Source organism: Cyanistes caeruleus, chromosome 5, assembly GCF_971803275.1.
Source record: "Cyanistes caeruleus chromosome 5, bCyaCae1.hap1.1, whole genome shotgun sequence".
Taxonomy (NCBI): domain Eukaryota; kingdom Metazoa; phylum Chordata; class Aves; order Passeriformes; family Paridae; genus Cyanistes; species Cyanistes caeruleus.
This window is the reverse complement of record NC_141705.1, coordinates 23919735-23946702: the sequence shown is the minus strand read 5'-3', so window position 1 is coordinate 23946702 and position 26968 is coordinate 23919735. Positions and strand designations below refer to the sequence as shown.

At 35.8% G+C, this 26968-nt stretch overlaps 1 protein-coding gene and 1 long non-coding RNA gene across 9 annotated transcripts in view; one reads left to right on the top strand and one right to left on the bottom strand.

The window, feature by feature from the left end:
- The window catches only part of SLC30A9 (solute carrier family 30 member 9), a 33671-nt gene extending 10512 nt beyond the window's left edge, over positions 1–23159 (bottom strand). Inside the window, exons 1-16 of one of the 8 annotated variants that reach the window (XM_086891164.1) lie at positions 20623–21467; positions 20415–20525; positions 19352–19528; positions 16872–16934; positions 14022–14121; positions 13143–13235; positions 12843–12925; positions 11709–11767; positions 10950–11017; positions 8387–8489; positions 6549–6604; positions 5087–5222; positions 4609–4648; positions 4093–4164; positions 3524–3631; positions 2434–2599 (exon numbers count right to left, since the gene is read on the bottom strand). In XM_086891164.1, coding sequence (XP_086747290.1) covers positions 2434–2599; positions 3524–3631; positions 4093–4164; positions 4609–4648; positions 5087–5222; positions 6549–6604; positions 8387–8489; positions 10950–11017; positions 11709–11767; positions 12843–12925; positions 13143–13235; positions 14022–14121; positions 16872–16934; positions 19352–19514 — 1310 coding nt within the window. In that variant the 5' untranslated portion in view covers positions 19515–19528; positions 20415–20525; positions 20623–21467. The other 7 variants (XM_086891168.1, XM_086891167.1, XM_086891166.1 and 4 more) reach the window with 7 other exon arrangements.
- LOC147652982 (uncharacterized) lies at positions 21879–26688 on the top strand. The gene is made up of 2 exons (XR_015287464.1): positions 21879–21969; positions 26556–26688. It is a non-coding gene; the product is annotated as an uncharacterized LOC147652982 (long non-coding RNA).
- Positions 26689–26968: the final 280 nt, after the last annotated feature.

Below are 26968 nucleotides of genomic sequence, written 5' to 3'. Positions count from 1 at the left end.
ACCTAAAAAAGCAACAAATATTAGTACAACAAAGCATTTGTCTACTAATAGCAGAGAAGCATATTGGATATTTAAATGGAATAAAAATGCTTCTAATCCAACAGGTTCCATAACTTATATTCAAGAGGTAAAAGAACTAAGAATAACTGTAAAGGTGCATTAATTTCTCATCTTGCAATACTGATGATAATTAAACCAAAAATAAACCAAATTAACAACACTGTGCCAAAATTTAAGAGTAAACAAGTCCATCCATTTAAGTGAGGACAACTTCACCTGAGAAGGAAAAATAGTGAGAAAAGTGGTGAGAAGAATTCTATATTAAGAACATTAATTCCAGTCATTAAGATTTTAAGGAATATAGGTCTTGTCAAACAATCCTGTTATAAAAAAATACTAAAACATCAAGATTTAGTTGAAAAAAATATCACCACCACAGAGATTTAATTTAATAGGACAGTAGTTAGCATTGTCTGATAATCAAATACTTCATAATTAGCAGTGGATCTTGATGTTCAGGCAAGCTGCTGCTAGAATAGTAACTTAAGTGGTGGTGCTAACAGGGGCTGAGGGAGTAGATATCAGAGCTCCTGGATCCTCTTGTCAATTTGGATCTAAAATACCTTCTGATGAATACTAACTGATTCCCTAATATATCTCCTTCTGATTTGGCAAAACGCGTCTAAAAATAAACACTGCAAACAATGTCTGAAAGAACAAGGGAGGAATATTCTGGGAGCTGCAAAAAGCATTGCATTGAGAATTGAAAACCCTGAAAGATTGAAATAAACAAGAAAGTATTAGTCACAGTTTAAGAAGCAGGCCAGTAATCAGGAGCTTCTTCTTTTACATTTGGTGTCAGAAGGATATGTAAGAGTACAACACACTACTACACATCTCCATTTAAGAAAATGTGAGTTTGAATATTCAAGAAAACACTGGCAACTCCTAGAAGTCCAAAGCTTATGATGAAAATATACAGGCAGCCCTTTGAAGAAATTCTTAATGTTAAAAGGCTTCCTCATTTCAGCTGCTATAATTTTTCCTTATTTCAGTCTTTGGTTTATTTGTTTCAGCTTTTTCCTCAAATTATACCTAGTAACAAGCAAGGGTAATGTAAATTTACATTGTGGAGAACTCAGATTAAGAGCAGGTGTGTTGCTAGAAGATGTACATTAACCAAGCTAGAGATAGTAAGCTGGTTGTAAAAACTTGGTCAAAGACAAACTGGGCACTGAGAGTAATCAAAGCTGGTAACGTAATGGCTCTAAGAAAGAGGTAACTGAAGACAAAATGCATACAGAGGGTATGATAAGCACCTAAACATGTTTCAGCTTCTAACCTCAAAGAAATAAAAAATTGCACCTTCTCAGAAGTCTTTTTTTTCTTTATTATTCATGCTTGTTTAAAATTAAGGTACTTCCTGTTTTAAAAGAAATGTCTACTGCAATAAGAACATGAACTAAGTCTGCTCAGTTGAGAAGTTAGAGCCACCTACAAAATGGAATACAATAAAAATGGCACATGGCCTAGGAGAAATTTTACTGACATGTGAAAATTCCAACAGAATTCTACTCCAAATAGCATTCTTGTTCAGTCTCTGCAATGAAGGGCAAGTCAACCAGAAGTCTTGCTTGGAACTGTGATGATGCAGCACTTGGTTTCAGTCAAGTACTCTGGTATTAACTAATGGGCTCAAAAATTACTACAAATAAAAAAAGCACTAGAATATTTCAGCTGATTTACACAGAAATATATTCCTAAATAAAGATTTAAAACAAAACAAAAGAAGTTTTTTAAAACAAAAAAAAGAAGTTTGCTTCTAAATCCAGGTTAACAGGGTAAAGCTAAAATAGCTCATTGAGAAGCATTTAAGCAAGATTTTAGAACTACAATGAGCTATAAGTATACTAAAAATTGCAGACTTGCTAAGAAGGAGAAATCAGCAATGAGTTAGTTTTATAAGCATTTAACATGAAGAATCCATTGAGTCATAATGCTACTGCAGCACATCCTGCCAACTGCTACAGAATTCCACACGCTGTGTATTAACAGTATCAGAATTTAAATATTTAAGTGCTAATAAACTATTCAAGCAACATAACAGTATCATTTAAATGCTTGCATTTCATGATTTTGAAAATAGTTTTAAGTTTGTGATGGCTTTCTCATTAGGTCGTTGTCAATTCCAGTAATCAATGTGACTGTTAGAATGTATCTGCTATGCTATTTCAGCTGTTAAACATCTGTGAGGTAGAAGTATTATTTTACTGAAAGTTTTAGCACAGAAATAGAAGTTAGCAATAATAAAGATTCTAGAATCCCAATATAGAAGATTCCACACTAAAAATAATCATCTTACCAGATTTCTCTCATAAAATGTTATTTTCTTGGGTTTTATTGATTATATTAGAGACTGAGTTGTAAAGTTACCTTACTACAGGATCGCTTTCCAGTAACTCTGTGAGCCGCTGCAGTTGTTCAGGTTCAATGGATCGTCCCAGCAGGGCCTCAGTGTTAGTGTAGATTAGAAATGCTGACACAGTTCCTAACAAAGTTCCAACACCTAGAGATCCCACACTGTCATAATATGGGTTTCCTAAACAAGATACATCAAATTAGTTTCACAGAGCATTTCTAAAACATATTAGAGAATCCCAATTTCACTACTAAAAAGAGTACATAGTTTTGAGGGGTTTTCTGGGGTTTGCTTTTTAGTGAGATTTTTTTGGTTGGTGTTGGCTTTTTTAGGTTTTTTTTAGTTGGTCATTTATTTTACTTTTTTTTTTTCTTAATTCAGTGGAAATTTTTTCCTACCGAGGAACATGATGACGCTGGAACAAAACAATTTATCATAAAGCAAAGCCTTAAGTCCCTCATGTCCCTTGACCACTCCTGTCTCCTGCAGAACTAATAAATTAGCAAATTCTTCTCCATATGTGTTTCTGTATGAGTAAACATAAATTTATACACGAAGTTCCATACACAGAAACATAGGTAGCAGCACAAAATTCAGTGCTCTTTATCAGTAACTCAAAAATTTGCAAGTATTAACTATATCTAGAATCCATTACTTATTAATAACTTCTAAACACTTATTCATGTTCAGACCTATAGAAATAGTACTGCGTTTTTAAGCTGATGAAGGAAACTAGAAATGAGATTTTAAAAAATTCTTCTATATAAAAAATTAAACTTGCAATTAAGTCATTAGAAGCCACAAGAAACAAAATCCCAGTATTTATTCTCTTTAAAAAATCAATACTTAAAAAGGGATGAAAAAGTAATCACCACTCTGTAGAAAACTTAACTATGCAACAAAGACATACTTTGAAACACTTGGCATACAGATCACCTTACATGTAGTAAAAAAATAACCTAGTTTGTATGACAAAATAGCTCCAAAATCTGCTCACATAGTGTAGAGACATATTTAAGTCAACCAATATAAACTAAATGCTCTGTGTTCGTATCATGCATGGGAAAAAATCCACATTCTGCCTGCCTCTGTGCAGAATATTACCTGTTAAAGAAGTCAGGCCCATACAGGTAGCAGCGACAGCCACACTCAGAACTGCTGCAGCATCCTCCAGTAACACCACGTTGGTACTTGGATCACGACTCTGCACAACTGCACACACAACAGAAACAAAGTTACATTGTTTGAAAGCTTAGCTTTACTACGTTATGCTCCGTGCTTAAACTATACTAACAACAGCAATTTAAAAGAACAATTTATGCAATTGTATAATTGCATAAATTATAAACTGGTGTAAACTGAATTTTTGCATATGCTCACACTTCCATAAATGCATTTATACATACACAGTACCAGCCCAATTATGGAAGCTTCTCAAAAATGTTAAAAAAAATTAAAAGGGCATTTATCCTGAAAAATACATGCACTTTGCCACCTATTTAAGTAGCTCTTAAATCAACAGTTTTCACCTAATTTGCAAAATGTTATTTGTTAGTAGACTAGAAAACAGATCAATAAAGGCAAAAGGAAAAGGAAAAATAGAATTTTTTTTCTATCATTATGCAAATGCTAGTGAACAGATTGTGTTTACTTACTGCTATAATGATACATACCATATTGATAAAATGAAAGACCCTTGGCTCGAGCACTCCTCCGAATTTCATTTATAGCAACAAGTAGGGTGGCTGAAACAAAAAAATTGTTGCTGAAAATTGCTAGATGCAAAAAGATTTGTTTCTATTTTGAAAAGAGGGAACTTTTAATATTATAGGAACGTATCATCAGGAAAGCTCTGATTATTGGTACTTTGAATAAAATATAGTTGCTTTCTTTTCTACAAGAATGTCTCCCATACAAATCAGAAGAGCTGTATTCATTGATAGCTTTATATTCATTGATACCAAAAAGGCAATCCATGTCTACTTTCCAAATTATGTGTTCTTCAACTTCTTATTATATAGACATACATAATAAAGAAAAATTTTCATGTTTCTTTTTGTTTGTTTACAGGTATTTGCAACAGAGCTCAAAACTTCACTGTGTAAACAAGGATTAATTATTACTGTAATTAATGACACTGTAATCTTAAGAGAATACAAATACTTAAGTAGAAACTTTAAAATGCATACCTCCTTCAGATACCAATGAACCTGCTAAAATGCAGTATGCCTGTATGGAAAAAAAAAAGTATCAGATAGGATACTATATTATGTTACATGCATATTTCTACAGGTCTCTTCAACACAGGCTATCCAACCATCCATTCCACAGCCACAAAGGCCACTGTGCTGTGTAACTGCCCCTAAACAGAAGGAAAACAATAATAATTGAATCATGCAATATAGTCCAAAACAGGAAAGGAGGACCTCTTGGATTGGGGGTGGGAATATAAAAGGACGATGCAGGGTTTAGAGAAGAGGTCATTTTGCTGCAAGATCAACTGTAGTTTAAAGATTTTTTTTATTTCTTAAAACACATTTTCATTAAGAATGGTTTGAGTTAATTGTGTTGGAATTCAAACCAACTCAGGAAGTGAATTGCAGATTATGCCACAATTTTTTCTTAAGTTACTGGTGTTAACTACAATACCAAATGAGATTAGCTTACCCAGAGAAGAGATTCTACAGGATGAGGGTGGAGTAAACCTATGATCCCATGATACCAAGAAAGTCCTGCACCCATCATGAAAATGCCTACTCCACTAATCAAGGAGGCAATATAGCGCATATTTGTGAAACCATACCTAGAAGAAAGAAAAATATTTTAGGAATACAAAATTCTACATCTCTACAAACAAATCTCAAAGAATGCCATTAATTTTGACATGTCTTAAATTATCATTATATGACATAGCATCTATTTAAGACAAAGCTGCAAAATCCAATCTAATCCAAGGGGGAAAAAAAAAACCTACTTGAAAAAGGGTATCAAATACATGCAAGGACATCAAGCATAAATGTTTTTCTAACTTGCTTTTAAACAGCTGTATTAGCTTTTGCACAATGACTGAAAAAAAACCCAAAATAGACAACATTTGTGTCACTTCTAGATTTTAGTGAAATGCTACTTCTAAATGAGGACTCTACTTCTGTGAGCAGCCAGTCTACGTAATTCATAAAGCTAATTTAAAGGGAATAAAATTTATACATTTCCCAGTAGTTCAGCTAACTACAGACAATCAACACTTGCAGTTTCTAACTGCAATGAAGGAATTAAAGCAATATTTAAAGTTTGTGTTTATTCCTTTTCTTTGGTTTTAATTCCATCTACAAACAGTGCATTTCTTTTGTCTATACTGAGGAAGAAGGGAAAGAAATGAGAGGGAGAAATGAGATATGATGAATTTTTGCACAAATTTAAGCTTTTTAAATTTTAATGATGCTGTTAATGAAAAAAAAGCATAACAAATTCCATAAATTAGACATATTTTTGATCTAGTGGTTAAAGAATGAATGGCTTGTCCAAACATATGAGGAGTAAAACAGGTGAACACCGAGAAAATATCAGAAAATATTGAGCTTATAACTTTCATGAGCTTGTAAGAACTTACCAAGTAATATCCCTATTACTAGATACAAACAAAGAGCAGTTTATGTCAAACACAATTACTTGTGTACAACACATTACTATGGTACATTGTGATTACTTATGGTAACTAGCTTGCATAAAAGCACTTTGTTGAGAAAAGGAAGAGAATAGTAATTTTTATTTTTAAAAAATCTTGTGATTCACACGAACAGTGTTTAAAAAGTAGATCTATTAGTTGGAAGAGGCAGAAGAGCCCAGAACAACTTAGAGAAAAAACAACAATTAAAATAAAATATAGCAAAAGTATATACAAAAAAAAAAACCCAGCATATGCATCAAACCAAACATATGCACTGAAACTACAACTCCTGAAACTTTAAAGAAAACCCTTTTCTGATTTTATTTGTTGTAAAAACAAAAGCAATACGTTTCAGAAATTATACAGAACAGCAAATTAAAAACAACAAGGTGATGCACAAACAAGAACTGATCTTACTCCTATATATAGTTACCAAAATCTTTATTTACTCAAAAAGCTTACGGATGACTAGGGTCAGGTGTCCTTGCAGACTGACTGATGCCCAAAGCTAGCAACGCCTATATAAGACAGGAGGTTAAAAAAAAAAGAATTAGAAACATTTGGTATCAACTGAACTTGAAAGGTAAAGACAGATGTAATTTGTTGAACTGTATATATGCTTTGCTACAGATATCTTATTAGAGCTGGAATATAATCCTCAAAATTTGTCATCTGAATCTACCACTCCCAAAAAATTGCTAGTTATACCTATGTAGATAATATATATGCAATTATATGGTGTGTATATATAATTACTGTTAATTATAATTTTAGAATCTCAACTGAAAATGAACATTACATGCAATCACAAGTGTTGCTGTGCTTCAGCATGAAGGAATGAAGTTGCTCAGGGAACAAAGCTATTTAAATAAATCCCTCTTGAAGAGAAACTACACTGAGACTGTGGTATAGTAGGGTGATGACAACATTTAAAGCAGTAACTTTACACTGCAACTTCTCAGCATATTTTGAAGGAAGAAATAACCCCTTGCTATCTCTGTCTGGGGTATATTTAATTAGGCATGTATTAAGTTGTTGATGCAGTAAATTGTAAATCTAGACCTGAATTTTGCAAAGCACATGTTCTGTTTAAGAGTACTGATAAGGAAACACAGTAACCAGTATTAAAATGCAGATACTTTAGTCTTAGCAGCAGCAGCAAGCTGATTTGAGGCAGCAAGGTTTCTCCTGTGTTTTTTCCCTAAACCACACACACAATTATTTGAAAAAACAAAGCAAACCTTACACATTTCAGTGGAACATTCAAATTTGATATTTAAAAAACAGAATAGCTCTTCAATGTATATAATACCACTATCAAACCTGGTTCACCTATACACTGACACACTTGCCAAGTGAAAACTCACACTTTAAGGCTCCCCATAAATTTAAGTAGTATCAGTTGAATTAGAAGCACGCCTGTCTTCACTTTACATCTGGAACAGCTGAAAGGTTGTGTGAAACCATCAAACAAAATGTGAGTTGTCAACTCAGTCTTTCTGGACAGCGAAGCATACCAGATCCAACTCAAAACTGTATTAATAGACTTTTCAAGATATTCAGTCTGCTCTAAGGCTCCACAGACTCCTCAGATTTGGAGGAGCACAAGTCTGTTGCATTTTAATGAGTTGCAATCTACACAAGGGCTCCACTTGCTTGAGCTGCAGGAGCCTTTCCTTCAACCTTTTCTTTAGGTTGACTTTTCTCCCCCTGAAGCCTTACAATATCAATTCAAGGTCTCATAACACATGCTTCAAGCACACTGTAGAAAACAGTGGAAAAAACAACATTAATTTTATCCCTGCACATTATTGTATGTCCAATTCTGAGCCTGCCAGTCCACTGCTCAAAGCAAACGTGCCACATATATGGCTACTTGTGCTGTGAGAGGCTGAAATCTAGGAATAGAAAAAGAAAAGATGCTCAAATTCTCTATTCATCCAGATTCTTATTCATCTAGAGATGAATAAGTAACAAAGTCTGTCATTGTATTAGAATAACTGACAGGAGAAGCATTTCAAGTTAACATTTAACCAAAATATTAACCAAAATAATTTCAGTTTCAAGTACCACTCATGATCCATGAAGTAGCTGAGTACGCTTCTCACTGCAACTCCCCTCTTTCATTTTATTTCTAAAAAACTTCAATATCTACATTCTGACTTCTCATTTTCACATGAATACAAATTAAGAAGTATCCTATTATTTTTTTAAGTGCTCTACAACTACTGTAAGTATCTGTCTTTATTTCCAGTTTTACTACAAGTACTACTTTTAGCAGAATGGAAAAAAATACTCACCTGGTTACATGTGTCTGCTAAAGAATGTATGGCTTCTGAAAACATACTTGCAGAACCCGTGTAAACCCAGGCAAGTAGCTTAAAGAAAAAATTCAACCCATTTCTGAAAACAAAAAGCAGAAATAACAGAATATTTGATGTTTAATATTCCCAGAAAAACCAGAAGTGCTGTACAATCATGTGCTATCTGCCACAAAGGAGTAAACTCAAATATCAGTTTAATAATTAGAGAGCTGTGCAGACATACAATTAATAGAGATTTTCTGCATAGTTACTGTGAAAGAAGTCCTTTCAGCTAAACTTGATAAAGATACAGAATTTATTTTTCAGAAATCATTAACTTCTAAGCACTCCCAAATAAGTTACACCTCCTGAAAACTACCATCACACTCACTACTCAGAAACATTCATTTTCTACCAGAGGGAGAATACAAGTCTTAACTTCCTTTTCTACTTTTTCAATTCTTTGCCTCCTACACATTCTCACCCAATACTATAAGCAAGGTTCCTAACTTCAACCTCAGTCTGAGCCATCCTCAGCAGGATAGTGATGTGAGACAACAGGAAGACAAGGCTGTCACTAGATTACACTGTAAAAATTATCTATAGAACTTCTCCATTAAGATGACACACACAATTCTGTGTGAATTGTGAAGACATTTTTACAGCTGCAGGTTTACTGGAGTAAACATTGTCTTATGTTGTGCAAAGGTAACTATTAACAACAAAATCCAAGTCTACGTTCTCATTTCAAACATTATCCAAATCAGTAGGTTTATTGCTACAAATAAATTGCACAGAAAATGAGACTAGAGTTATAATCTCCTCCTCTCTCTTTTTTAACATGAGTTTAATTTATTGCCAATTTTTTAAGTATCTAAATAAATTAAGTGTTATAAGAAGTTATTAACAACATCTTCTAGGGGCATATTTTAACACGTGCAAGAGATTATATTCAAGTTAGAGGAAGTAAACCAAACAGATTCTGAGAAGGCAGTTAAAATCCTGATTTGGTTGGAAACAAAGTTACATTTTACATCAGTGACCACCATTTCTGAAAGTATTTCCTCTATTGCACTGGACTGAACTGACTAATTTAGCTACCTTATTGCTATCTGCACGGACCTGAAAGTAGGAAATGTTAACAGAACACAAAGTTATTAACACAGAGTGTTCCAGTGCAGCTGGTCTATACCCTCACACATGGATCCATAGAACAACTCTGCTTTTGACTGAACCACATTTCATCCTCACAGAGGAAGTCTGAAGTTTGTTAAAAGTCTACCAAATAATTTTAACTGGTAAAGTTAAGACAGATTGATCCTCCCCAACACAAAGCCAAAAGTCATTAAAAAGACCACAAGAAAAGGAGCACTGATGGTGGCCTTGACTTAAATCTCTAAAAAGTCATCAGATATTTGAGTTTCAAGAGTAGCTTGAATTTCTGAAACAGCTCCACAAAAAGATGACTGAGCACCGTAACTGTCCCTATAAACTTCTCCTGGCAAGCATTCATGTATAAAAAACACCCAATAATCAAAAGGTATTTATGAAAATAATGCAATGTTTACAGCAATGCCCTATCTACAAAGCAGGAGAAAAGATCTACTCTCTCTGCAGGAGTGTAAGAAGCAGAAGGAAGTAGAAATGACCACAATACCCCCAGTCTTTTTTTTCCATTAGAAACATCCATGATAAAAATTCTTACATTTTAAACTTAGAAGACTCTGAAGCTAGTATTATATTCAGTAAAGAGGGAGGTTTTCAGTCAAATGAGCTTTGTATTTTTCTTCCCCAAATAAAAGAATACAGTTTTGCAGAAGCTCAAAGAGTTACTTCCTGCTCCAAATGTCTTGTTTCCTGGGCCAAAAAAAGTATTTTCCCCTTTCTATTATTTCTATTATTATTATTATAAGTATTTCAGCTGTATCAATAGCGTCTTTAAAAAATAAATAGCTTTAATAAAACAAGATGTATTTAAAAACTGCAAGGTTTCATAGCAAGTAATTTCCTGAGAGAAACTTAACACACTTCCTCCTATTTCATGCCAGAGAGTCTCGGTGATCATTTGCTTTATATCAGGATCATTGTTTCATTCAAACTTGTAAAATATGCAAAAGGTAAAAAACTCTAGAAACATCCCCTTTTCAATTGGAAAATAAGTAACAGTATAAAGAGAAAAGTGAACCCTTTTCTGTTGTTTATATGGAAGATACTTTAAAATGTATGAAAAGCATCCTCTCAAGAAGGAGCAAGAAAAAAGGACAACTTTAAATACCTCCCTCTTCAGGTCCTTCAAAATTTTAGTTTTTACTTTAAGAAACTGTATAGTCTGAAAAATGCTCTTCTCTCTTCAGAGATATATTCAGTACTTGACCTCTATGTATTGATCAATGTATTCACATAAACTCTCTCCTATCAACAATAAACAGATAAATCTATTAACTTTAGTTACAGATACAGGTATCTTTATCTTAAATACACACACTGTTCCTATTTCCAGGATAATATAAATAAATTGCTTTTTACTTGCATAAACAAATTTATTTTTTTTTTTACTTACATGCATATAGCTACCATTACCACCTTCCCTGGTCCCTTGAAAAACATAGCTGCTGTACTGGAGCGTGGCTACATAAAGAAATAACAGATTATTTAATAACTAAATCTTGATCTAATGAGACACCTACCATACAAATTATTAAATAAAAACTTTGCACTGCCTTGTATTGCGAAAGTTCTTGAAGGCAACTAATTTACTACTGAATGTTCAGCCAAATTGCAGGTGAGTCTTATGTATTTGTACAAATGGTTGGCTATTAAAATGATAAAAAATCCAGTGAGGTCTCCAGCAGAGGCCACTGCAGCCATAAAGCCCAGAGCCTGCTAAGGAATCATTCTGTACACCCAAGCACCTGGATCTAGGGTGTGTGTCTGCTTAAACAAAGAGGAAGGGCCAGCAGTGCATAGACAAAAGCATTAACCTTCTGGGTTCATTTTTCTTAAACTTATTTAGTTTTTAATTAACAATATATTCACTACATATAGTAATAGGTTATACTTGAAATCATGAGTACAGCTGCAATTTTGATAAGGCAACTGAAAAAAAAGCCTTCTTACTGATGGATTACACTGTCACAGTAGGAACCCATTTTAGCTGTCATCATAACATTTACTACTGCACAACAATCAGATATAGATCTGGTATATTACAGCGCAAAAAAGTCTTCCAGCAATATTCAGTTACACAAATTTTCCTTCAAAAGGTGTTATAACACATTTCATGACACTTTTCTAGCCAAACACTTGAAAATGTCCCTACCTTAGTATTTCCAAAGAACTCCTTGTATTCCCACAACAGCCTTTGGTTTCTAAACAGATCTGCAGTACAAAATTCGCATCATGAATATGTAGTAGTAACCAGTAGTTTCAGGAATAGAAATCTACTTTTTTTATGCAGCAGCCAACTTCTAAGAAGAGCTAGATGATCTATCTGTGAAAAAATTCCTCTCTTGATGTTAATCAGAAACACATGTTGCTATACATTCATGCAAAATGCCAAATACAATCTGTTATGATCCTATACATTGTTACCATTTCTACCAACAAATGATAATGCACGGAGGGAAAAACTCAAAATACACTTCTGCAAATTCAGGCAGTAAAAATTAAAATTTTATTTTTATCCAAAAATTATTCTTCAGATCAATAAAAATTTTGAGGCTCCTGACTGCACTTTCAGTACACTTACAGATACCTCAACAGGCATCTGCAATTCTAGCCTTTTTTGACAGAAGGGTGTTCTAGTGGTACAACCGCTTCAAAAAAAAATTGACCACTCATTTTAAGTGCACAACTGGACTAAATATCTTGTAGCAGCATAGCCTCCTGTGTGATTTTAAGTAACTAGACAGATCCGAATACTTTACAAACTACTGATTTGGCAATATATGTTATTGATAATGCCAGCAATGATAACAAAAATATTACACAAAAAAATTAAAAAAAAAAAAAATAGGGGGTACACTTCTCCCCTTCTGAAACACTAAGGCAAGCTGAATTCTTTTCAGAGGAAGGAAAAAAAAATGAGTAGCAGCATGGTATGAAGATTTCGATCAGTTCTAACTCTTTTCAAAATTCTCAATTAGAAAAAATGCAAAAGCGCTGAAAATGTAAATGTTATCATTTAAAAATGAAAGCCCTCCCCAAAACAGTATTACTAGGGACCTCCATTGCATGTATGTTCTTGCTGTATCACAAAGATGATCAATTGGAAGATAGTAACAGACTGTATCTGCATTGATAGTAACATTTTACTCTAAGATTATGGCAAGAAACCTCATCAGCAATTGCTAGTTCCAAATGTACATGTTTTCAATAAAGGATCACTATCTTGTGGATTTCTAACAATCATACTTTCTTGCTGCATTTCAAGGTATTTGAAAATTGTACTCACTTTCTCTGTACTTGATCTCTGCCTCTTTACGTCGCTTTTTTTCTCTGGCAAGAGCCTCTGGACTACCCCAAACTTCAAGAGACCTGCATGAAGTAAAAGGAAATTAACAATGTTTCTATTCATGCAACTTTTTTTTCAAGCACAAAACCATACACTCCCATTTTATATACACAATCTAATTATAATAATCAAGATATAAAACATGTTTGGATAGAAAATGGAAAACATTATTGCCCTTTTACAATGCAAACCTGACTTTTAAAACTGTTCTCTCATATCAGCCCTCTTGAATGTTCTTACTTTGCCTCTACGTCCGATCTCAGGTACACGGTGAAAGTCTCAGTGTCATCATGGGGACTCCGGCGCTTAATTTTTCTCAGCTGGTCTAAATCACTAAGGAAAGTGAACAAAGTGTTTAGTGTAAGAAAAGGATCATATTGTTCTACTTTGACTTTTATGTCTGGATGATGATCCATAGTTTTAATATAACTAATTTTTTGTACAAAAAATATGAAGTTGTCTACTTCAAACAGAACAGACAAACATGAAGTAAGCGATCTATTGAAAACTACTGTTTTTCACATCCAAATGTCTAAATCATGTCCTCATACTATGAAATGCTACACACAAAAGACAAAGTATTAAAATAATAAATAATAAAACATCCAATGAATGATCTGTATGTAACTGATAATGTACACATATGCTGAACAAGAGGCTTTATGAATTAGCCTCCCTAAATGGAAATCAGACATGTGACAAGAAAATTTAAATAGTTTAATCACAAAATTTACACTCGCAGCACAAGCTGCAAAAGGCTGAAGATAACAAAGTTGCTTGGGAAACAGATAAAGTTTCCTGTGCTAGCTACACATTAGGGCACCTACACCATTATGTAAAAGCAGGAGGAACGGATGTGTCTTCCCCCAACTAGATTTATGGTCTCATAAGTATAAATAAACCACTTTAAGAAGCAAGTACTGAAACATGAAAATTTCGTGCAAGCTCCTTGTCCACTGTAAAACTAAGCAAGAACTAACTTCAGCCCTTTACAATTATGTACAATGCAAAAGCATTTAGTAAAAGTTTTTGTGCAAAATCACTCTACAATCACAACTCCTTCTCATGCATATATGAGCAAATATTCAGAATTTAAATCTCAACTCAAACCCGTCATACCTGGATTTAAGACAAAACTCATTTATTGCTCTGACTCCAGTGATGAAGTTATTCTGTGTGTATTTTGGTCCATACTCTCTTTTTTTAAGGACTGCTTTCACTTCAAAAAAAAGCATAGATACACAAGTTAAGTCACTCATAGAGACTACAGAAGAAACTTCAAAAAGTAATTCAATCTAGTGTCATATTGATATTTCTTAGTCGAAATCTGAAAAACAATGATTGTCAGTGACAGAGAATACTGACAGTGAAGAGAAAGGTATCTTTCTCATTATGGAAATGAGCAAGATTTGAATGATTTACCCCCAAAAATGCTACTTACTAAGCTGTATTTCAGGGTTCTCAAACCTAACTGCCACAGTCAGCTACCTCTCCAGCTTTGAGGTCAGAGATGGCGCTTGGCTATATGCAATATGCCATATTACATATGCCATATGTAACAGCATTCAAATATGGCCATTTGGAAACCCTTGGTCTAACAACTGAAATAGCAACAGACTGCTACGTTTCTGTTTTTTCCAATAATCAAGTACACCTTCTACAGATAAGATTTTTGACTTTTGCAGAGCATACAGAGAAATGAGACAGACTGTATACATAATTAGTTACATTCAAAATTAGTACTCCTAACACTGGGCATTTATAGAAATTAAAAACATACATTCTTTATTTATAATGCTTTTTATATCTGGAAGATGCACTCTTATCACATCAGATTTTCATGCACAAGGAAAAGAACACCACACATATTCAAAAAAATTATAAATGGAACTTTAAATTTATGCTATTATTTCCTGCTTATCTGTACATACATAACTTCACCTTATTCTCAAATGTAAAATACTGTACACTAACATGCATTAAAAACATGTTTATTGGAAGAATAGTTACATTCAGAAGGATGTAACACAACTAATACTGTAATATAATCTACATTACAGAACACAGCTTAAAACAAAAAGCTCTGATTCTACTGGTGAGAAGACTTTAGAGCACACATGACCTCCTTGAGAATCACGGGACTGATATAATTTCTATAGCTGGTCCAGAGCTACTCCTTCAGTCACAGGATACTGACAGAAAGATACTGCTTTTGAAGACTCTGAGAAATTTTTTCCCAGAGTTCTACACTGTCTAATTTCTGTGTTTTGAAGTTTAATGGCAAAATACATTGCTTGTCTCTCCATGACACACTAACAGCACAGGTATCAATATTTATCATAATAATCTGATTTCTTTCATCCACTTTGAACTTGGAACAATTTTTTAAGTCTCTGAACAATCATATTCATCCCACAAAGCTCTTAAGTGAAGGTGATGAAAAAAACTTCATATACTTCCTAAAATCAATACACCGTTTACTGTGGTTAGAACAGGTTGATAATTTTTAATCAGGAGCACTTCCCATCGTTTATTTAAAACAAATATACACCCAAATCATATTAACCTTACTAAAAAACAATTTATGGATTTATCGAACACTTACTAATTCATCTTTCACAAACACAGGTACATTTCACTAAAATAAATCATATATTGTACACTATATATATTGTACTGTAATTATATGTGTTAATGTAATTATGCATTATGCATAATAACGTAATTATATATGTATTATGTAATTATATGTGTATATTGTACAGTATCTCAACAATCCTATTCCTAGTTCAAGTAACTGTATGAAACTGTAGTAAATTTGAAGGAAAAAAACCAAATAAAACAGTTTAAAAAGCACATTTTTTTTAGACTAGTGAGCCTTGAAAAATGCTACTGTCTTTGTAATACTTAGTAATACTTGGATTAGTAAGTTTCTAAGTCAGAGCAGCATTTTAAGATTAGAATTCCACTTTCTAGACACTAACAAAATCTTTAACATAAACATTTCCCCTTGCACATCTTTAATTAAGGGAGGGAAAACTTTTACATATTTTCACAATTATTTCACAGAATTTTTTCCTATCTACCTTGCATTTTCTCCCTCCACACATACACTAAGAGATAATAAATCTAAAGAAATGGACGTCCCCTTGCTCCACTAGGGATGAGAAGGTAGAGAAAAGCAGGAGTTTAAACCTGGGAAGAAGTGAGGGATTAGAAGAAGGTGTTTTAAGATTTAGTTTCTATTTCTCAGTACTATAGTCTGATTTGACTGGCAATAAGATAACTGATTTTCCCCAAGTCTAACCTGTTTTGCCCATGACAGTAATCAGTGAGTGAGCTCTCCCTGTCCTTAACTCAGAAGCCTTTCATTAGATTTTTTCTACCTTATCCAACTAAGAGGAGGAGTGATAGACCAGCTTGGATGGGTACCTGGTGTCCAGCCAGTGTCAAACCCACATTACTACACACAATTTTATAGAACTCAGATTGGGCAGTTCATGTCATCAAAATATATTTAGAAGAAACACTGATTAGATTAACTCAGTAATAAGAAAGAACAGAGGAAGACTTAGACAAAGGAAGAGGGAAGATCAAGTATTCAGCTTAGCCACATTATGTCTGAGAGGGGAATGGATGTGCCTAAAAACACACAAGGAGGACAGTCTGCAACAACATGTGAAAAAACAAATCAGTCTTTTCCTGATGAATTTTGAAGCTTAAAGGAAAATTAAACAAACACAGAAGAGTGAGTAATTAGAAGTAATACTGTCATGTTTGATTTTTTTAGGAGTAATTTCCAAACAAACAGTACCAAACAAAGCTGGCACACAAATGTGTTTTTAAAATGCTATTCACATAACTTGCTTACACAATTGAAGAGAAGCCAGAGTTTCCTTACACTTCTTTTTTCTATTTTTGACTACTAGCAAACAGCATTAAGTTCCAATACACTAAGTATTTCCTTACCTTTTACTTGGATTGGCTGTTTAGGTGAAGACTGCTTTTGGCCTGCATTGGTTGTATCTTGTCCTGTAAAATAAAATTAAAATTCATTGTAAATATGGAAGTACCTACTTTTCTTCTTAGTAAAGAGTCTGACTGACATAACCTTGGAAGAGATCTTAATACTGTATTGCACCCAGACAATTAGAAAATATATTTACCAGATTTCTAAGCTTTAAAACTCTCAAAAGACAGAAACAAAAAAAAATAATAATTTTAGGGACAAGTTTTATGCAAAGCTTTAATTATAATTAATTCTAAATGGCTTATGGCTGCTATGTATCAGTGTTTCAAAGTTTCCAAACTGGGATTCAATTTTAAGGGATGGAAGCTTCTTCATTTACAAAAAGTTAGCCCCTTAAAACACAGAATATTAAAACTAAAATCCACAACTCATGTAACAATCTGGAGCTGGAACAAAATCAAATTCTTTTAGCTGATTTTCAAACTTGAGGATATGGTTCTATTAAAAAAAACGCAAAAAATATAATTTACAATAATTAAAATGAAGTAAAATGAATCTTAATATTTGAAAAACTATAAATTCCAGTAATTTTAGTGAGATTTCTACTGAGAAAACGGAAGTACTACTTGAAAATTCAAACACACGCTGCATTCTTCTCTCATACATAACCTTCAGAATAAAAACCTTATGGTTCTAACATGTCAAACCAACATACCCACTCTTTTGTGCCCTTCCACTCTATAATTATGGAGGTTAGCCACACATTCATAATCATTCACAAAATTAAGAATTCTTTTATTGAAAGTGATATATTAAAAAAAAATAATTATTATTTTAGCAGGTTAGTGTTACATAATGAGGTACTCCTAGCCCAACACGGTACATAAATACTTAAAGATCAGATTCTCCTGAAGTCTGAACTACACAACTATGTTTCAAACAGGCAGTTAGTTAATGCCCTAAAAGCAACTGAGAACTACAGCCAATTCAAAGATACTTTCTTGGAAAAATAACACTTATAAATTTATGAAGCTGACCTTACTACACAGCAAGTAAGGTTGCACCATAACTAGCATTCCTTAAACGATCATCCCTTTCACTTGAAAACAAAAGAAACAAAATCCCTCTGTTGTTCCTTTCTTTTCTTACCTGGTTTAAAATGCTAAGCAGCTGATCTATTAATATTCATGATAAAAAACTTCTGCTAAGAGTGCTTTGCAAACACTGACTAGCAGCTTCCTTTCAAAATGTACAACCATTTATATCATCAAAAGAAATATCACAAACACTATTTAACAAAAGATTGAGTCACAAGACTTCAAGGGGTACGGGATGGTTGAAGACAAAAATACTATGATTATATCCATGCACAAAGATCTATGTACATAAGTACCCTTTCAAAGTTTACTACCTCACCTTAGAGTCAAAACAAAATTACAGTGCATCACTGAGGAAAAAGGATACAGAATATTTTCATTCCCACTCACTGTTTTTCAGACAAGTAGATGTTGATATGGTAACTTTCAAGACTGAACAATGTTTAAGAGTCACTTTTGTACTTCCAAACATCAGAATGTAATCCTCTTAGTTGGCTACAGTTACAGTTTTTAAAGACTGTTGCAAGCCCCAGGAATTTATAAATTACTATAGAAGGAACTAATACCTGCTATCCTGACCAGAAAAAGGAAATTTTCTTAGTAGACCACTCCATTGCAGACAAAAGCACAAAGAAAGAGAGCTTTCATTTTGAAAAGCATCTGTTATCGCTTAAGCACAGTCTTCTGAGCCTGTATCTGTGCAGTCCCACAGTTAATAAGCACCAAAATCAGAGGATGTTACAATGGAGCAAGGACAAGACAGTTCTGAATTTCACAAGCACCTAACAAGCACAAGATTGACAATCTAACAGCAGGAAGGGTCAGGTTACACACACTGTATCAAATGTGTAATGTGAATGCTGCAGTTCTAACAACTGTCAGATTAGAAAGCTCCAGCAGATGAAACAGCTCAACCTTCTTTACTGGTCATTTATAGCCTGGCTTTGAGATGCCACAATGCTTAATAGTGGCACTCATTCAATCTTTATCATTAATTCCTTTGACACAACACACCAGAAATGCTACCAAAAAAAATCAAATAAACAAGCAAAGTTTGAAAGATGAGTAATACATTCTATTTCTTATCCCTTAAATTACTTAATCACTTTCAGCATCCACATTTTTTCCATCACCACTTTAAATTTGATTACTCTAAACTTAAACCTTTAAAATATCAGAATGACAAAGAAATAAATTTCAGCATTCCTCCCTGCTTATGCATTTGAATTTGCTATATAGATGCCCACAACCAAAAATACCAAGAATTTTGTAATTGTAATCTCATAAAATTGGAAAAAAGAAAAAAAAAACAAAAAAGCTATCAGTAAATATATTAAACTTTTACATTTTTAGAAATACTCTTTATTGTAGCTTAGTACTACCTGTTTCAGTTTTTTGCAGGGTTTCTCCACGGGCTGATCCATTTTTATCTTCTGATCCAAGATCTTTCTTCTGACCATTGGAGGTATAAACTCTCACTTGACTCACCAACTGCACAGGCAGGCGATTACACGGTAGAATATAGTTCAGGTTCCCACTTTTCATTGAAACTTGCCATCCTAGCAAGTGGAAGAAGAAAAGCTGTTTCAGGCAGCCATTTTGAAAGGAAAAAGAAGGGAAAGCAGTCCTGCTCTAGCAGCATAAGTTATGGAAAGGTTTTTCTACCTTATCCAACTAAGAGGAGGAGTGATAGACCAGCTTGGATGGGCACCTGGTGTCCAGCCAGTGTCAAGCCACATTACTACACACAATTTTGCAGAACTCAGATTGGGCAGTTCATGTCATCAAAATATATTTAGAAGCTTCTTTAGAAAATAAGCACTGACTCGTGCTTATTTTACCCGTATTTATGAACTACAAAATGAGACTACATAGCATGATTTCACTACCTCCCTTTAAACACCCACTTTTAAATTTCATTCTAATATTAGGGGGATTTTCCCACACTCCAATATGCATTTTTCCCAGAGACCTCTGGATGATCTCAAGGGTTAAAAAAAAACAAAACAAAACCAAAGCCATCTGACAAGACAGACTTTCTGATACATTAATTCGTTCCTAATTCATCAATTCAATTCTCATTCTAGTCATACTGCCTCCAAGTCTTTAAAAACCATATATTGATAAAAGAACAAATACAGACCACTACAAAACTATTAGCCAGTGTTGCCACTGCATTTTACTCTGTGCTCACCGTACAAATTGCAGCTTACCAATGAAGAAAAACTGAACTATGTGTAAATTATACAGTTGCTACAGAAATCATGTAGAAAAGCACACAACATTGGACAAAACATTTTATAGGGAAGCATCTTAAATTTTGCAGCATTCACAACAGACAAATTGCAAGATAAATACGCAAAAAGTCCATTGAGAAACTACCCTTGGTAGGCAATCTTCCGTTTCAAAAGATTAACCAAAAGCAGAGTTGCAGTACAGACCAACCTGTATTAGCAATCAGTTTCTTTTAGGGACCACAACACTTTTGTAGAGAGGGTAACTAACACCTCCAACCAGAAATGCAGCAGGGAAACTGGCTGCTTTGGAAAGCACTCACTAAAAAATAAATACATTTTTTAAAATAATTAAGAGTTGCCAATAAATAAAATCATACAAAATATGATCACTCAACTATGAATAACACAGCTCTCACCAAAAAAAAAGATAATATTTTACGGAACTGTCCATTCGTAGAAGACTCGACAGCTTTCCTTTTTTCTTTAGTCTTCTGCACACTTGCTTGTCTACATGTACTGACCTGAACCTTACTGAAGGAAAAATTTCCCCAAAAGAGGACAGCTCTTACTGATAGCTGTCGCAATGTGGCAAAAGCCCTTAATACCGAACTCAACACAGCTCACTGAACTCACTAGTCACTAATTAATAAAACACTACGATAAATACGTGGCAGCAGATGACCAGTGTTTCCCAAGCTTTGGTGATACTGGAGCAGTTGAAAAGGGGAAACTTAATCTAGAGGGAAACTTAATTTAGAGAGCATTCTCCCTCCTAATTGATGCTCATACAAGAAGCCGCTAAAGAGCATTTGCTGCAACTTAACCGTGGCTACACGAGAAGGGGAAAAACTGCTCAGAATTCAAATTCTATGAGATCTGTGGCCTAAAGGACAAGCTCGCTCCTCGGTCCAACACAAGCCCTGTAAAACCGCGCTACGTTTTATGCAATTACTGCAATCTTCGGCCCCGGCATGGGCATGACGCGCCTGCTTTACGTCAGGCGGGGCTGGCAGAGCCCGCCCGAGGACACCCCGGCCCCGCACTGCGCTCGCAAAACACTTGCACGTTTTCCTTCTTTTTACAGCCGACCCTCAGAAAGCAGCCGGCGCTCCCGGGCCCGCGGGTGCCCGCAGCCGGGAGCGGCGCTCCCGCCTCGGGAGGGACCCCGGCTGCCACCACCGCCCGCGAGCGCCGGCACTCGCCGTGCCCCAGGCAAACGCGGAGCTCCGTCCCAGCTCCTTACGAGCCGCGGCCGGCGCGGGACTCACCGTGGCAGGCGCGGGGCCGCGGCGCCGCCTGGCACCGCAGGTACAGGCGGTAGAGGCCGCGGCAGCCCCGCCGCTGGGCGGCCAGGGCCGGCATCATGGCGGCGGCCGCTCGGCAGCGGCCGGCGGGCGGGCGGCGACTCGCATCGGCGGAGGCCGGCGCGGCTGCGGCGGAGCCCCGCTGGCCCCGGGCGGCGGCGGTGGCCGGAGGCCGGCGGTGGGCGGCGCCGCGGCACCCGGATGTGCGGGGGCACCGCCGGGCCGCCGCTGACTCACCCGCCCCGCCCGCCGCGCCTGCGCCGCCGCCGCGCCTGGCCCGGGGAGCGGGGCCCCGGCGGAGGGCCCGGCCCCGGCGGAGGGCCCGGCCCCGGCGGAGGGCCCGGCCCCGGCGGAGGGCCCGGCCCCGGCGGAGGGCCCGGCCCCGGCGGAGGGCCCGGCCCCGGCTGCAGCACCTGGGGAGCAGCCTCTGCTCTGTTAGCAGCAGATTAATACATATGGGTACGTGTAACAAACGTACGAGCGTTAAGTTTCTTACCACATGTGAAAACACATTAGAGAATTTTTTAATAGGGTCACAGAAATAATTAGGTTGAAAAGACCTCCGAGATCATCGAGTTCAACCTATGATCGAACACCACCTTGTAGATTAGACCATGGCACTGTCAGCCACAGCCAGTCTTTTCTTGAGCACCACCTCTCTGGACAGCCCATTCCAGTGTCTAATGACCCTTTCTTTCTATGAAGAAATTCTTCCTGATGTCAAATCTAAGCTTCCCCTGGCACAGCTTGACTGTCTTCTCATCCTGTCACTCATTATCTGGGAGAAGAGACCGACCCCCACCTGGCTAAAACCTCCTTTCAGGCAGTTGTAGGGAATGATAGGGTCTCCCCTGAGCCTCCTTTTCTCCTGAATAAATACCCCCAGCTCCCTCAAAAACACCCCACAACACTTGTGGTCCAGACCCTTAACGAGCTTCAGTGCCTTTCCCTGGAAATAGATAACATTAAAGCATGTATTCTAAATCTGTTTGCATTATTTCTATTTGAAAATATAGAAATTAGGCTGCACTAGCCTAAGCCGTCCCCTAAAATGCACTTCCCACATCAGTGCTGATAAAATAAGATTTTAAATGATGTCTTCCTTCAAGGAGAGTGCCATGTGGCTGATCCTGTGCTCCAGGGTTGTAAGGGCTGCCTGTGCCCAGCTGTGACACCTCCTGCCATACTCACCTACAGCCTGGCTCAGGGCTATGCCTCTAATCAGTCCCACTGGCACTGCATTGCTCTTCTTTATAAAAGTGTTTTTTTTCTTTTTCCAGTATAGCTTTGATATTTGTTTACATGACTGAGAAAATGTCTCAAGCTTCCTTGTCTTCTTTTGCACACTGGGAGGAACATGGGAGCTCACCAGAAGTTAGCTTTACAGGGAATTTGGATAATTAATGTACCTGATAATCCACAAAGCATTTGATCACTGAGGAGAGTTATTATGGTGCCTGTCTTTAACATACATAATTAGATTTTAAAACAAAGTTTGCTGGCACATCTTTACCAGCTACCTAGTGAGCAGCATTGCCAAAACAAGTTTTCCTTGAAGCCCAGGGGAGACAGATTGAAATAAAATACTTCCCTAGAATAATTAACACTCGTCTTCCCAGTAGTACAACTGCAGCCATACCAAATGAATCGGGAGTATTGCAGCAGATGCTGTATCATTAAGCACCAGATGTACAGCACTGAAGTTAAATACTAAATTGACTGCAAGTTGTAAAGTAGCACAGGTGAGGTCAATTCACCAATTTCAGTTGGAGTCTAACATGCAGCTGATGTATGTTTTGCTGGCTGCTTATTATTTTGGCAAGAGCCTAACAGTAAAAAACAAAACGAAGAAGTTAAGAGTTCCCTGATTTTTTCCCCTGTGTAAAGACGTTTGAAAACATATAGGAATTCTTGAAACATTTGTACCTGAAGAGTTGCTGCTATACTCTAGAAGAGATACTAAGTTTAGGTTTATTGTTTCCTCTCTAAAACCAACCAGAACCACTAACTATTTCACATTCTGTTATCCATCTGATTAACTGAATTTGTTTTGTCTGGTTTTGGCATTGAAAATATGAAACCAGAAGGAAAATAATAAAACTGGAATATGCTAGACAGATTAATAGATACTAACAATGTGGTGGTCAACCAGGATTCACAAAATCAGCTGCTGTGCATGACCCTTTATATTGACAAACACTGAAAACTGATGGATACAAAGAGCAGGTAAAAGTGCATCAATAACAGCTTATTCTACATGGGATAGCCAAGTACATAAAGCAATTGATAATGAATTACCAAGACTCCTAGCATGCAGCTGCAGCATCCTAAGAAAAAAATATCAGCCTTATTTATAAGCATCTCAACCAAGCTAGTAAAAAAAAAAAAAAAAAAATAGGTAAAATTTCATTCACATTCAAGTAGCTGAATGATAAACTGATAAAAAAAATATTATTTCTACATACCATGCTTCTACATGGGCTTTTGTGCCATCTGAACCTCTGTCTGGGAGACCAATTGTGTGAAGATCTTGGTATGTTGCTCATAAGAGCGGGGAGACATGCTACCATGTCAGTCATTTCCTCAGGCCTCCTTTTGCAAAAACTCTAGAACCATTTTTTATACAGCATATTACCTTGCCTACAAAAATTATAAGGTTGCATTACCAGGTCTTCAGGAAGAACGGGAACTATGTTTACAACCTTTTAAGATTTAGAACCTGTTTTATGGAGACACTTGAAAAGTTTACATAGAACTGCTTGTAGACCAAGAAAGAAAGGTGACTGGATTGAAATACAGGCCTTTGAATTTTTTTTTTCCTCTTTCCTGTTTATTTATAATAACTCAGTAACTGACTGTATTACTCAAGCTACAACAGTGCATCATGATGAAACTCTCCAGTAGAACTATCTAGAAAGAAATATGTGATATGTAAAGGCTAATAAGAAATTAGGGATTTTAGTGTTCCTTGTATGAAAAATGAAGTAATATTAAGCCAATCAAATTCATTAAATATTCCAAGTTCATACAGTGGATGGAAACTTGCAATGTCCCCAGATCTACCAGAAGAGCTGATGGTATTGACTATATTAATATAGTTTAAATTATTCTTCAGGATTCCCATCATATCCTGCCTTATAGGTCTCTCATACAGCATAGTGAGGGGGGAAGAACTTTTGATTTTTGTACTTTTTATGATCCTACACATATACAGTTAACACAAAGCAGCTACATACCAATAGTACAAAAAAAATGTGAATAAATGAAGTGTCCAGTGACCCCAAACTGCCTTTAAGATGTTCAGGAGAACCATTTACATTCACAGAAAATTAGACAGTATTTCATGGTGGGCAGGTACACAAGAGGAATGACTCTTCCAAAGCACGGAATGGTGAATCTTCAGAAGCTTGCATAACACCACTCTGAGTCATGCCAGTCTGTAAAGCTATTTCATGGTCACTGGGTCAAAGATCTACATAAACTAAAAGTAAATATTTTCATTCCCAGCACATGGGTAAGTGTTTTCAGTTATTCACATGCAGTTCATTCACCTGAACATCAGCAGTCATCTGCAATTTTTTAAACTGGGGGCAGCTTTGACTGCCAAAGGACAATAAATCATGAAAAGGCATTATTCTCCTGAGAAATTTTAATGGAAAATTACTTTCCTGTAGCAAACAGACTCAGCAGAAGCACATTACATTACTAGAATTTTTAGCTTCATAGTTGCAAACCAGCCACTAGAGGTCAGTGGTTTGGAATAAAATTAGCATATGGAGGAAGAATTCAATTTCATTTCATATGGTCAAATCATAAATCAAATAAAATTTCCAGCCTCTGAGTAAGGAAAAAGGACTCTTAAGGTTATCAGCACTTACCTTCATCCAAAAGCAAGAAAGCTAGCTTGAAATTCTTAAAAACAATACTAGGTACATAATACATAAAGTACTGAAACAATTCTACAGTAATATACAGACATGTATAAGAACACAGGACTGGAGAAAGCTTCTTGCATCATCAGCTCCAGTCTCTTGCTACTCCACTAGTCCTATAATTTCTTACATGAATCAAGCAAGAACCAGCTCAAATGTAGCTTGATTCGTAAGAAAAAACCCCAAGAATTACAAGAATGTGAAATAAGCTCAATTAGTACTTTTGAACTGCACAAAGGCATTATATTAGAAACATCTGTGCAGTGCAGGAATCTTCTTTAACAACTATTTCCCTTACAAATGTGTAACACTCTGCAAAGAGAGAAGGCTGCCAGAGGACAGGAAGAGGCTGTTTCATCATGAATTGTGAAGTGTATTACCATTTCCAAAAAGGAGAAAAAAACCCTCAAAGTATTACATCTTATTTAGTAATTTATCAACTGCTCCAACTATATATACACATGATCCATTCACAATACATCCATATTAATGCAACTGAATGTCTTACCTCTGCCCCAGAGTGATGGTAAAAAATTTGAAATAATTAGAAATATGAATAGAGCCATTGGATGCTCAAACACATGCATGCTGAACTTGATGCTTGTTGCTGTAGTTTTCTAAGGTTTCAATATTCCTCTGTATTATACTTACATAGTTGAAAATGCCACTAGACATATGAAATGTCACAAAGTCAACCTCAGATTTCCATGTACCGTTACAAAAGCTTTTCATTCATGGCTTTGATTTAAACTTTATCACTGAAAGGATTCACAATTATTTTTGTTGTGCTTTTGTCAGAATCTAACTGAAGTTGTTGAAAGGGATTGTAGTATGGAGATACTTGTTTGGTGAGATTTTCTAGATTAAAAAAAATTAAAAAATATTAAAATACTAAGTTACAAATATCATGTTCTAAGCAAACACACATCAGGACAGAGCCTCACAAGTTGCACATACAAGGTCTTCCCCCAGATTGCCATGAAAAAAATACAGCAAAGCAACATGGAAAGAGAAAAGCCAAAAAAACAAAACAAAACAAAACAAAACAAAACAAAACAAAACAAAAAAAAACAAGAACACTGGATTATTTCTTTCTTTGCTTTTTCATTGCAGAACTTTCAAGCATAATAGAGAAGAACACAATTCCACTGCAGCTGTTTTCCATTTTAAGTAAAACAAGATAAGACTGTCCAGTGTGGCTAATTCAACAGTATTTTAATGGAGAATAAACTATACATAATTTACAGCTTGAAAATTTAAGAACTATCCAGAGGATACTGATGGCATGAAACCATGAATGGTGAAATGGGGTTTGTGAAAGCAACAGAGCACCCAGTAGGATTTCTAGACATCTTTGTATCACAGAAGTGGTGTCCCTTGGAGTGTCCTGTGTAGGGCCAGGAGCTGGACTTGCTGATCCTGACTGGTCCTTTCCAGTTCAGTATATTCTATGATTCTATGATTTTCTGTGTTCTCATTATTTTTCTCCCCATTCTTTTACTTCCTTTTGCTATTGCATTTCTACC